This window comes from Lissotriton helveticus, chromosome 8 (genome assembly GCF_964261635.1).
Source record: "Lissotriton helveticus chromosome 8, aLisHel1.1, whole genome shotgun sequence".
Classification (NCBI taxonomy): Eukaryota; Metazoa; Chordata; class Amphibia; order Caudata; family Salamandridae; genus Lissotriton; species Lissotriton helveticus.
The window spans coordinates 365,812,477-365,826,995 of NC_136069.1; the positions used below are offsets into that span (position 1 = coordinate 365,812,477).

The 14,519-nt window shown below is 50.8% G+C and overlaps 1 protein-coding gene across 1 annotated transcript in view; it reads right to left on the reverse strand.

Annotated features, from left to right (window-relative positions):
* Positions 1-4,423, reverse strand: part of N4BP2L1 (NEDD4 binding protein 2 like 1) — a 363,177-nt gene extending 358,754 nt beyond the window's left edge. The window contains exon 1 of the mRNA XM_078657155.1: positions 4,091-4,423. Coding sequence (XP_078513281.1) covers positions 4,091-4,314 — 224 coding nt within the window. The 5' untranslated portion in view covers positions 4,315-4,423. The remainder of the gene's footprint in view (positions 1-4,090) is intronic.
* Positions 4,424-14,519: the final 10,096 nt, after the last annotated feature.

A 14,519-nucleotide genomic window follows, 5' to 3' on the forward strand; every position in this document is an offset into this window, starting at 1 on the left:
ATCCCCTCACCCATCCATCCCCAGTCCATCCCCCCCACTCCATTCCCCCACTCCATCCATCCATCCACCCCCCACTCCATCCAACGATCCCCCCCACTCCATCCATCCATCCCATTCCATCCATCCATCTATCCATCCATCCACTCCATCCATCCACCCCCCACTCCATCCATCCATCCCTCCCACTCCATCCATCCCACTCCATCCATCCATCCCTCCCACTCCATCCATCCCACTCCATCCATCCATCCATCCATCCCACTCCATCCATCCATCCACCCCCCACTCCATCCATCCATCCATCCCCCACTCCATTCATCCATCCCACTCCATCCATCCATCCACCCCCCACTCCATCCATCCATCCCTCCCACTCCATCCATCCCAATCCATCCATCCCACTCCATCCATCCATTCATCCCACTCCATCCATCCATCTATCCATTCCCCCCAACTCCATCCATCCATCCCCCACTCCATCCATCCCCCACTCCATCCATCCATCCATTCCCCCGACTCCATCTATCCATCCCCAGACTCCATCCATCCCTCCCCCGCCCCACACTCCATCCCTCCCCCGCCCCCCACTCCATCCCTCGCCCACCCTCCATCCCTCGCCCACCCTCTATCCCTCGCCCTCCCTCTATCTCTCGCCCTCCCTCCATCTCTCGCCCTCCCTCTATCTATCTTTCGCCCTCCCTCTATCTTTCGCCCTTGCTCTATCTATCTTTTGCCCTCCCTCTATCTATCTTTCACCCTCCCTCTATCTATCTTTCACCCTCCCTCTATCTATCTTTCGTCTCCCTCTATCTATCGCCCTCACTATCTATCGCATCACCACAGCATCACTCGGCACCACCACAGCATCACTCGGCACCACCACAGCATCACTCAGGGGCACAACAACATCACTGTGCGCTACCACAGCACCACTCAACGCCACAGCACCACTCAACGCCACAGCATCACTCAACGCCACAGCATCACTCAACGCCACAGCACGACTGAACGCCACAGCACGACTGAATGCCACAGCATGACTGAATGCCACAGCATCACTCAGCATCACTCAGCACCACTGAAGGCCACAGCATCACTCAGCACCACTGAAGGCCACAGCATCACTTAGCACCACTGAAGGCCACAGCATCACTCAGCACCAATGAAGGCCACAGCATCACTCAGCACCAATGAACGCCACAGCATCACTCTGTGCAACCATTTAACAAAAACTGGTTCTAATATGTTCTCTGAATGTTTCAAGCTTTATTACAAATGTCACAAAAAGATGTTAATATTTCACTACTGTTCTTGGATTTTCATCACAATAAAATACAATGAACATAATCTTCGCAAAAGTTATTTACAAAAGTTTAAGCTATTGCCATTACACATTACAATAACTTTTATTTAAGTATTAATTATTAAACAAAATAAAAGCCATTGTTATTTGTAATATTAATACACCTAAGTCATGTAAATACAACCCATATTGCATTACAAATGCTATAGGTGTTACGTTTGCGAAAGTTAAAACTATTGGCATTGTAAATGACCAAGCTATTAATTTCGATATTTTCAAAACCAACACATAAATAAAATATTTGTCATTTACAATACCAATAGCTCAAACTTTCCTAATGCGAAACCTATTGCATTGCAAATGCTTGTTCTTACCTGCAACGCGCAAAAATCTACTAGATGTACCGGGGGACAGTTAGGAAGTAAATAGTCTCTGGAAGATATAGTTCAGGGTAATATATTCTATTCACTGATTTTATATAGCACATGGCTACCCAAAAAGGCCGTGCTGTCAGTCCTAGAGTATAGAGAGTGGGATCAAATGGCGGATGGCTTAAGGAAAGCGTTAAGTTTTTAGTTTCTTTCGAAAACTCATTTAGTTAGGGTCCCTACTCAGACCAATAGGTAAAGCATTCCAGAGTTTGGGTTCAAGATATATGAAGGAATTACCTCCACTTCTTGTTATCTTGAGTCTGGAGACAACTAGAAGATCAAGATTGTTGGACCCAAGGTCCCTATTGGTCCGATGAGAAGTGATCAGCTGATGAAGAATGTGTGGGACTGCATTGTGTTTTGCCTGATGTATGATATAGAGAGCCTTAAATTGTATTCTGCTATTTATGGGTAACCAATGCAGAGCTTTGAACGCTGGACATGCTGATTGCGATTTTGAAAGACCCAGGGACTATTCGTGCAGCAGTTTTCAAAATAATTTGTAGTCTCGTAATAACCACCAGACGACAGCCCAAGTAAGGTGAGTTGCCATGATCAAGGCGAAAAACAATTAGGCCTTGAATCACTGTTCTTCAAGCTTCCATTTACATCCATTTCAGATTCTTCCTTTAGGCTCTCAACAGGCCAAAACAGCTGCCAGACATCTTCTTCACTTGGGATGACATAGAGAAATGCTTATCCGGGGTCATTCCTAGACTTTTAACTTCCAATTCGGGAGACAGACGTTCTCCCATGGAAGGGGCCAGCTAATTCGGTTGCAGAGTGATGGATTATTGCGAACATTCATACCCTTCGTTTTTTTCCGGACTCAGTTTTAAGCAGCTGGCTGCCATCCAAATGGAGACCTTGTCTAAGCAGCTGTTAAGTCTCCTAGAGGTGGAACCTATATCAGGGGATAGCGAGACAATCAGCTGTGTGTTGTCCGCATACAATACCATCTTAAAGCTGACAGAAGTGGGATTTCAGAAAGTGAGCGGACATACAGATTGAAAAGTATAGGGCTCAGGAACAAACCCTTAGGTACCCCGCATATGTATACTTAATAGTGAAAGTGTTTCCTGCTCATCGTTTGATTTGCTGTTCACTGGGACTCTTATGGAATTGGATAGGAGAGCAGACAAAGAACAGGAATTGCTCTCTCAATCAAGACTGTTCATACAAGCATGATCATGTCACTGTTTCTCTGTGATTTATTGTGCTGCTGAACACCTAGTATGTGAAGCATTTTGTATATTTAAGCTTCAATATTTATTCATGAAGTGTTTCATAAAGAGGTTGCATACTATCTTCACCTTTGTGTCTTTAATAGAATCTAAACCTTCTGCCATGATAGTGGAAGACATTTTACAATAATTATGACATAAAGCAAGCTGAAATGGATCCTATCACCAGGGTCATAAAAGCATGCAGGCAAACCCTCAGGATGCATGGGTGATTGTTCTGGAAGGCATAGCTTGGCAGAACACCTTCTTCCCTCCATTCCAAGAGAATACTATCAACAACAAAGAGGCACATCCTGCATCCCCTATTACTAGGCGGCAAGTATCACTTCTTGCACGACCACTACCCTGTGGAATGACACGCAAGCGGCGGTTCACACTAGGAGAACTGGAAAATGATAACAAAAATGCAAAACCCACTAGAACAGGGCAGAGTTCGGATGCTAATAAGAGTGACACATTTGTGCACTTGCGTGTCACAACAGCTACCTCCTGCACCTCAGGCCAAAAGAAGCATTGTGCTTTGTTTTAAGCTGGAAAAAAAAGTGTGCACCAAGCAGCTCTATAATGGGCCATCAGTAGGATATTTTGTCATTTATCTCCTGGCTGGGAGAAGGTGTTAAAAGGGAAGGGACACCAAACATTTCTCAAAAATCAATATTAATTGATTGCATTTTTAAAACAGTAATAGAAATGCAATGCTTTAATATGTACCGACATGTAATAAAATAATTGTGAAAAATTCTGAGGGGGGCTCGATGACTTTTTTCACCCACTGGGGGGGGGCGCAGCATTAAAAAGTTTGAAGACCACTGCTCTAAGATATCACTTCACTGCTGGATGTGTTGCTGGAACCGCTTGAAGCAACTACACTGATTAAATGTAATGTAATGCACTAAGTAAGGCAATATTGAGTATTGCTGGTTGTTTCTGTGCTCCAGGTCAAAACTTAAATTTGCGATGAAGTGTCCATTCGACGAGCCGCACAAAATACATGCAAATGTCACACAGACATGATGCAAAGCACCGAAACGTTACAAATAAGCAGCCGACTGAGAAACTAGCAGCCCTGTTTCTCCAGCACAGTGCACGCCTTGCTGTAATCTAATGTTTACCTGGTCAGGGTTGTTTTTCCTGAACCCGGAAGTCCTCGTATGAGATACAAGTGCTTCGTAAATCTGCTACGAGGCGGCCCAGCAACTGCGGGTGTTCCTCCGGCTGCCTGCTGCCCCCTGCCTCTGCCCCGAGGGCCGCCGCCGCCCCTAACGCCTCTTCTTGAATTCTGGCCTCTACCGCGCAAGCTGAGGCCCCCGAAGGCCTCCCACAGGTCATCTGCCATCTCCCGCGGAGGGAGAGCAGTGTCTCTCTGCCCTGGCCGCGGCCTCTGCTGCTCGCATGCAGCTTCACTCCCCACAAACACACACACGGAGAAACGAAAGCAAGGAAGTAGAGTGGGGCGGGGCGGGCGCGAGGATGGGCTACTTCTCCGTTTATGATGGTACAAAGATCGCTGCTTTTCATGCCTCTGTTCCACGAAGTTATCTCCATTTCCTCACGCGCACACCTGTCAATTTGAAGAACAATCTCGCCGTGTAATGTGATGAGGAGGCGGGGCACTTTTGAACTTTATCTTGCCGCGAAGCCCCCCCAACCCCCTTAAAAAGCTTGCTGAGGCTGGTGCCGATGCCCTGTGGTGTTTTCACACCCCTTCATGGACATCGGCAGTACAAACCCTAGGACAACGAGCTGGGAAACCACTATTTACAGAGGTTTTCAGCTCGTATAATCCCTGCTTCCTTGTGATATCGGCTCCTTGCTGGGAGACCGTGTGGTGCGGGTGCCCATAACCTGTGTCGAGCGCCACAGTTTGAGTTGGTAGATACTGATATGCACGGGGTCTGCATCAGTTCTCTGCAACTATGAAGAAAAAAAAAATGAAAGCTTTCTTTATGAGTCCTCTCTTATTTTGGAGCTCCTCTGTCTCACTGTTGAGGTTTCCCATCACTGGTCTTTCCTCAGAGATTGCCATGGGCGAAAACAAATTTGGTGCTTCCTCCCACTCGCGCTCTTTAATAGTCTATGTATTGAAAATTTGGGAGCAGTGTGAAGAGCGCCATTAAAAAGAAAAACACCCGAAAGGTGCACAAAGATGCCAGCAGCATTCATAAAACAAGCATTTGCAATGTAATAGGTTCCGCATTTGGGAGTGTCTGAGCTATTGGCATTGTAAATGACAATGCCTTTTATGAATCATTTCCTGAGCCTCGGGGGCGTGGCTAAGCACGCGACTGCAATGGACGCCTTAGGGTAGAGCTCCCCTCCAAGCTCCCCTTCCCGGCGAATTTATCCGCCATAATAACACCCACAGCTGGCCGAAAATAGCAGGCGCCGCTGCAGAGCAACGTGAACGAGTGCCCAGACGATTTTGGGGACAATCGGAGACGTCGAACGACCCCGAGGTTTTTGCGGAGCAGAGGCCGGGTGGATAGGCACCGGGCCCGGCGCGAGCACAGGAAAAGCCGAGGCTCCAGCAGGAAAGGTAGGCCCAGAGGTGCGGCCTACGACCAGAACTGACGGGCCTTGCGGGGCCGGCCGGACACATATGAGACATGCCCGGGAAGCACTCCTGAGGAACAGAGTGCACCGATTCCCGCGCACTGCCCACCTTAACGCCCGCACACAGGGAGAAAGACATAACGAGGCGGCGGCGGGAGGACGCGGCACGCCGGCCGGAGCACTGAAGGCGGGAACGGAGTGTGACCGAGTGGCGCCATCGGACCAGAGGCCCGGAACCGGCGAGCATTGAGACCCTGAACCGGACTCCCACACGCGAAGACCGCGCCAGGCCGCTTGAGGACTGCAAGGGCGAGCAGCGGTGGCTGCGGAGTCGTAGGCGGCTGCGGCCTGAGGTACGAGTGGTAAGAAGGCTCACGGGTTGCAGGCGCAAGTCAGGACGACGGAAGGCAGCGCGGCCGACCACCGCTAACAGGGGACATGTAAACACGGATGCCCACGACAGGGGAAACGCCTGGCCGCTGACGGGCCACACGCGCGCAGAGACAGGAACGAGGGGTGAGGCGCGAAACGCCCCCATTGCTGGCAGAAGTACGCGAAGAAGATCCACAAGTGAGGCAAGTGGGGGGCTGCTGGACCGGACGGCAGGATCGTAACCCCTCCGAGGAAGAGGCTCCGCCGCGACATGGTATACGGACGACGGCACCGTGATCTGACCGACGGCCGGACACTGGGATATACCGGAAACCAACGCGATGGTCGGGGAGCGGACTGGAGGTACCGCAGACCGCTAACAGAGTGCAAGCGAGTTGTTACTGCCCTGGGACCCACAGCCCTGCAGTTACACGACCCGGCCTGCCGTCCGGTGGATGAGCTATCGCTGCTCCTGCTGACAGAACCGAGTGCGCACCAGGGCGCCGATGTCTGGCGGGACCAGGACCCGGACTGGGACCGGGGGCTCGAACCCTAAGGGCAAAATGGATAAGACTGGGAAGAACACCGACCCAGATCAAACGGCGGCCAAGCTTGACACCATGCTGGCCGCTATGGAGAGACTGGAGGAGTCCATCCAACTAACACGCACCTCCCTGGCAACCAAAATTGATAGCGTCGTGATAGACCTCACACACCTGAGAGCTGACCATAAAAAATGGCGGACCGCACCACGTCCCTGGAAGGCGACATGAAAGAACTCCAGCCCCAAGTCAGCCAGTCAAATAAACAGATGCAGGACCTCTTGAACAGGGTGGACTTCCTAGAAGAAACAGCTGAAGATGCAGAAGGGAGGGCACGGAGAAACAACGTGCGACTCGTGGGGGTACCCGAAAAATGGGAAGGGAGGAACCCGGAGGAGCACATGGAGAAGTGGTTAAGGGACATACTACCAGAGGGGTCACTCTCTCCGCACTTTGTGGTGGAACGTGCGCACCGAGTTCCGACGAGACCATTACCAACGGGCTCCAACCCAAGGCCTATGCTGCTCCGCATACTGAACTACAGAAACAGGGATTCCATCCTGCGCGAAACACGCAAGCTTCAAGACATACGGATCGAGAACATGACAGTGATGTTCTTTCCAGGTTACAAGGTGCAGGTGCAAAGACAAAGACACTCTTTCCTGGCAGTGAAGAGGCGCCTGAGGCAGCTCGGCCTCCAATACTCTCTTCTGTTTCCTGCAAAGCTGAGGGTGGTGGCTCGCGAGAAAACACACTTCTTTACAGACCCAGACGAAGTGGAGGCATGGCTCAACAAGGGCACAGACACGACCCCTAGGGGGGCCACCGACGTCGCTACCCGGCGACACACAGGAGGAGCCCGGCGGAGACGCAGACCCCGACAGAGACCACAGAGCGGTGCGTGAGACGCGGCAGGTGTACCCCCCCCCCCCCGGCGGACGCCGCGCAACAGGAGAAACAAGATGCACTTCGCCTGGTGATGGAACTCAGCCGATCCCCTGCGCAGAGTGAAACGACGAGCGGCAGCCCTCGGAATCTCCCTAGTGACGACGAGGCCATCTATGGCATACCAGGCTCTCAGGCCTCAGAGGAACGGCCTGACGTCACACCGCAGACGGCGGATTTCATAAGCTAACTGAACATTGGGACATGATGCTCGTGGGTCGCCTGCTGAGGAGTACCATTGAGGACACCGAGCATGGGGCTGATTGAACCGCGACGCCGCTACCACTAGGGACGCTTGCCATGGCCAGAGACGCCCCTGAGCCCAACTACATTTAGTAAGGCGGGAGTACGCCGGATGTCTATCCAATGGAATCACAACACAGGGGCAGAACAGAAGCCCGGGTGTGACCGGAGCGCGGGACCTGCGCTGACCTGCCTGGCTGCGAGTTGATTGGGACACGTAATGTATGATGTTCAATGCATGTGCAACCAGTTACTTGCCTTTTCAAGTATGGTCTAGACTGATACACATGTCCCGGGAGGGTAAGGGGCCCTTAAACAACAGACTTCATTAACAGTTACAGTGCTACTTGCACGGCAACCCCCTTAGCATTAGACTTTGTTACTCTCCTCGAGAGTATGGACGGGAGCACGTTTGGCAACCGACCTTTTGGTATTTTACCTGTATATCACATTTCATGGCTTATCGTTTTATTAGTCATGTTTCCCCCCCCCCTTATCCCAATGTTGTGGTGTGTAGATATGGACACAATTTCGGGACGCACTGATGGGAGCGTTTTCTTGTTGGGAACTTTGCGGTCCTCTGGGAGGTGGTGGAAGGGCTGGAGAGGGAGATTTGTTGATGATTTACAATGTCTACTGTTAAGATCTGTACGTGGAATGTGAGTGGCATGCACACACCGTCCCGACGCTATCAGATCTACTCATACCTCAAACGCCACCACATTCAAATAGCCCTCTTGCAGGAGACACACCTCAGCGAGACGGAAACTCGTGTCTTACGACGTAGATGGCGAGGGCAACTATATGCCATGCACTACTCCTCCTACGCCAGAGGGACTTTGGTGTGGGTAAGACCGGGCACCCCTTTGACAGTAATGGAAACTCATATCGACCCCGGCGGGAGATACGTTGTGGTGAATAGTAGGCTGGACGGGAGACCAGTGGTCTTGGCCTCGATATATGCACCTAACACGGGTCAGGCGGACTTCCTAGTACAACTATCAGACACGCTAGCGCCCTGGCACGGAATTCCATGGGTACTGGGTGGAGACTACAACTGTGCACTTGATCTGACACTAGACCGATCACTTCCCCCGCCACCAGGCTCACAGACACAGAATGCTGTGAAGGCATTGCAGGCCTGGTCCACGCAGTGGGACTTGCAAGATGCATGGCGCAGTCGCAACTCCCACGCCAAGATATATTCATACTTTTCAGGAGCACACGCCCTACACGTACGTCTGGACAGATACATGGTCACCAGCGAGATACTTCCATACGTGACAGACACCTATTACATGGGCCGCACGCACTCAGACCACAACCCTCACTTCATGGACCTGACATGGGAACAGCCACGGCCCCCGGTACCCACCTGGAGACTGCAGCCAGATCTGCTTCTGGACGGTCCATTCAGAAACTCCATTTGCGCACAAACAGCACACTACTTCGAAGAAAACTCGGGCACGGCGTCCACCCCACAACTTGAATGGGACGCATTCAAAGTGGTACTCAGGGGGCAATGTCTGGGTACGCAGGTACACACCCGGCGGCAGATAGAAACGAATCTGACGCGTTTAGAGTCTGACCTACTACAGGTGGAGCAAGAAGCGACTGAGGGCACAAACACCAGACTGCTGGCGGCACGAGCTGAACATGACAAGTTACTGGATAGGTTACGACACGTTAACTACATAGCCCACTCGGCCCGCACACATCATGCCGGGGATAAACCTGGCAAATTGTTAGCTTGGCTGATAAGCCGCGAGGATCGATCGTCCCCTGTGACGACGATACACTCCGCTGAGGGCACAGTGGTGTACACACAGGAGAAGATACATGAAGCCTTCGTGACACACTATCGCGCACTATATGAGTCGAGACTCCAGACACCCCAGCCAGACATTGCCACCTACCTCGACGGGGTCGCACTGCCTACCCTGACTGACGACCAGCGAGATGACTTAGGGCTGCCGCTCACACCAGACGAGATACGTGAAGCCATTTTCGCCCTCTCGAATGGCAAAGCTTCTGGCCCGGACGGGCTACCGGCCGAGTACTACAAAGCCTGTTCTGACATACTGATACCGGAGCTCCTCCGGATATATTCTGTGGCGCTGGAGGACTCATCCTTACCCCAGTCGATAAACGAAGCGACCTTAGTGTCTCTTCTCAAGCCAGGCAGAGACGGCACACACCTCGGCTCATACCGGCCCCTGGCACTCTTAAATACAGACTACAAGATTCTGGCGTCGACCCTAGCCCGACGGCTAGCGACCTTGGTGCTCACCTTAGTACACAGAGATCAGAATGGCTTTGTGCCCACCAGGTGCACCTCCCAAAACATCAGGAGGCTGTTCCGAGTGCAGGAATACGCAGTGCGACGATGGCCGAGGTCGGGATGCTTGGTATTAGACCTTGAAAAGGCTTTCGATTTGGTTGAATGGCCCTATCTGTTGACAGTATTGCGTAAATTCGACCTGGGGGATGACTACATTGAGATGGTCGGTCTCCTATACAGAAGCCCCGAAGTCCGAGTCCGCACGGGCAAACTACTGTCTGATGCCATCAAAGTCAGACTAGGCACCAGACAGGGGTGCCCGTTGTCCCCTCTGCTTTTCTCGCTAGCGATAGAGCCCCTCGCAGAGATACTGCGAAGTAGAGGTGCAAACTGGGGTATTCCGTTAGCGGATGGCACGCATATAGTCTCGCTGTACGCAGATGACCTGCTCCTATACATTAGAGATCTAACTCAAATACCACCGGAATTGTCGGACATCTTTCGAACCTTCGAAGCTATGTCGGGCCTAAAGGTAAATTGGGTCAAATCAGGGGTGTATTCATTTGACCCTGACACCCCAGAGCCCGAAATCAGGATCAGTGGCGAACGATTACCATGGTACCCCACCACGTTCAAATATTTAGGAATACACATATATAGAACCCCTCCAGACATATTGGATGGCAACCTGACACGTGCCATCACGTCCATACGATCACAGGTCACTTTTTGGAAGACCCTGCCCCTCAACGTGCCAAGCAGAGTGACACTGGCGAAAATGATCGTGCTGCCTAGGCTATTATATTACTATGCCAACATCCCGATATATGTCCCGGCCTGCACGTTCAAGGAACTGGAAACCTTGGTCAGAGATCTAATTTGGAACACTGGAAGACCCAGAGTGGCACTGAGTAAATTATATACACCTGTCGATGACGGAGGTCTCGCAGTGCCCAATCTGGAGCTATATTATCTGGCGGCACAGCTACAGTGGGTGGTGGCCTGGCTCGACGGCAGAAACCTAGACGATACGGCCACTGACGCAGACATGTTGTCCCCTCTACAGATTCACACGTTGTTCCACCCGTTGACAAAAGTCAAGAGACAGGTACAGCTGCACATAGCAGTAGCCACTAAATGCTATATCAGGAGCCTTCGGCTCACAAAAACAATTAAGCCATATGCCCCAGCGCTCCCGCTCCTAGGCACCCCCAGGACCACGGACGTGGTAACCGAAGCAGCGATGGAGCACTGGACACGTTCGGGGGTGGACACCATGGCGGACCTTTACGCAGAAGGCGCCCTGATGCCTTTTGCAACACTTGCTGATGATACGGGACTGCCGGCTGGACAATTCTTGCAACATGCTTCAATAGTTAGGGCATACACACAGCAATGGGGAAGTATTGCAGAGGAACCACCCACACACCAATTAATACAATGCCTACACGTCATGGGGACTGGCACGCACGTGGTACACTGGTTGACACAGGCACTGTTATCACACACGCAGCATACTCTACAGCCACTACGCGATAAGTGGGCGGCAGATAGGGGGAAAGAATGGACGGATAAGGAGTGGGCGATGGTAATAGCGAGTCCCAGACGTATCCCACGAAACGCACGTTTTAAACTGATACAATTTTACATTCTACACAGAGCGTACCTATCACCAGGCAAAATTAACCAGTACTTCCCGGGAGCCTCAGCGGGATGCCCGAGATGCATGCTGATAGGGGCGGACCTGCTACACATGTTATGGCTCTGTCCGAGGATCCAGACGTACTGGCAAACGGTGCTGCCGTTACTTGAGCGGAGCACGGCCATGCCAATACCACACACATGGGAGGCAGGTCTGCTAGGCCTCTATAAGAGGACTAAACTTAACAAAGTCCCCTCCCGATTCTGGGACCTAGGCCTGCTCACAGCCAAGAGACTCCTCACTAAACATTGGAAACGCGCAGAGCCACCACTCGTTGAACACTGGCGCACCTCCCTAGACAACTGGGTGAGAGCAGAGAGTATCAATCTTCACAATGAGGAGACGGCGGGACTGCGGAAATTCCCCATTGCGACTCTATGGGACGAGACGTTGAGCTCCTTCCATCGAGAATGCCAGGCGCAGGGAGTTCCCTCGAACAGCACCCCCCCTGACACGAACAACTTGCAGGATGGACACCGCAAGCCATAACCCCGAAGGCTCCATCGAAAACCAACATGAACCACTAGATTGGGGCCCCCTTTGACCTGTTGGTAGCACTTATGCCTGGCCTACACAACAGCACCCCTCGCATGCACCGCGACCCACCCGCTGACTGACATTCTAACCTCCCATGAACGGACAAGCTGTCATGAGCAGCATGAGACAACATCTCCCAGCTCCCACCACACTGATGCGTTCTCACCATAACACACGATACACACCTCCAAGTTGACTAATTCCCCCCCCTCCTTTTCCCCCCATCCTTTTCTCTCTTCCCCAATTGCATCCATACTTACCCTTCTCCTCGATTCTCCACCTCCTCCATTTCTCCTGCCGCGGTCACGAATTTCCCTTTCACTTCCCAGCCGACCTCTTGACCGCACTGATGGACTATTTTGGGCCACAAATGTATATGATGCGGCCGTCACACCTGACCACTACCACACAGCGATGTATATACATTGGATTGCTTGAGTGGGGGAGATACACACTAACGCATCTGACATGGCATTGATCGCAATGGACAACCAGGTTAAGAACCGAGACGCGGCGGCGGCAGGCCTTCCTGCACGCCCCGACACATGAGAATAGCGCGTCAGTCCCATATCCTGGCCCCGCGGCTGCCGCTGCAATGATACACAAAACCGCGACACCAGCATTGAGTCACACGGTACGAGATGGGTCCCCCCAGTAGCCGCGGCCTGATGGCAGCTGACAGGAGCAGGGACCACAGTACCTCACACGTTGCACGGCCATTGAAACTACCCATGTGCTCTTACAGCTAGACTGCATGAGACATGAGCCTGATGATGTACCAACTGTGATGTAACACTGTATTTTTTGAATAACTCGTGGAGATACCACACACTGTTATAATGCGAATGAATGAATGATGCACAGTTCATGTTTTTTTTTGTGAAAAACAATAAAACATATTTACAAAAAAAATGACAATGCCTTTTATTTATGTGTTTTGAAAACCAGCAAGAGGTGTTGTAAACACACACTTTGTACTTATAGTAGTTGCTTACGAAAACAAAGGCTGGCAGTAACTGTGCCTCTTTAACTGCCAGTCTTCCTTCTCGCAACCAAGGACTATCAGTACAAAGTGCATGTTTACACAGTGCTTATAGGGTTTCAAAACACATAGATAAAAGGCATTGTCATTTACAATGGCAATATCTCAAACTCTCAAACGCAGGACTTATTCAGGGCTGGACTGGCTACCGGGCATTTTGGTCGGCTGCCAAGCTGGGGCCAGATTTTACTGACGTGGGGGCTGATTTATGTTGATGGGGACCTGCATTTGCTTCTAAGTAAAGAAAGCAAAACAAATGTTTTTAAAGCATACTTTAAAACCATTTGGTTTTCAATTCTTTACTTAGCCAGGCCCGGTAGTCAGTCCAGCCCTGGACTTATTGCATTGCAAAGCCTTGTCTTAAATATACCCCTTGATTCAAAAGAGCCCGCCCTACAGATTATTGAGAAGCCAGAATTCTAATACTGATTTCTTTATAATCTTAGTGCAAATCTGAACGGATTCAGTTAATTTTTCCTGCCTAGCCCTTTAGTAACAATGGAATTTTAACATGTAAGTGGTCACTGCGCCTATTTACATAAAAAACAAGCATTGGCTTAGCCAATAGGTCTCGCCTTTGGGACCTTATAAGTGTTTAGCCATGCAACAGTTGATGTTGTTGCACCAAGGATATTGTATTGCATAACTAAATATTTATAAGGTTCCCAAGGCGAGACCTATTGACTATGCCAATGCTTGTTTTTCTTTGCAACCATTTGCTCTTCTGTTGACGCTGTATTCTTTCATAGTGTTTGTTATAAGAGTTTATCTGTGAGCTGCAGGCAGAAGAGGCCATAAAGAGCCCCACCCCTGCTGCGGCTGCTAAAGAGGGGGGCTCACGACGCCCCTGCACTTGGACCACGAGGCCATCCGAAGGAGAACACCTTGTCCCAGCCTTTAGTCTCCCATTTGCTTCTGGGAACTGGGGCAAGGCACAAGTAGTAGGAACTACAGAAAGTAAACAACTTTTAATCCAAGATGTACATTATTTTCCAGCCCTTGCCTTCCTGACTCAGAGACCGGTTGTGTCATGGGCAGCTCCAGGGGCATCATAGGTTAAACTTAAAGCTGGGATAGTAGTTGCTACACTTACGTGATTTCCAAAGGAACCTACCTCTTTAAACAAGCGAGAGCGTAATGCCTTTACACCAGAAAACAGCCCTGCGCCACACCTGAAATCCGAATTTCGAGTCACAGAGGCTCTGGGAGTTGCTGAGCTATTTATAAATCCTGCCCGCGTGACTAATGAAATTGCGAGCAATGTTTGTTTCACTGTCTGGGTATTTCCAGCAAAGCGTAAGTCTGGATTATGTGACGAAGAGCA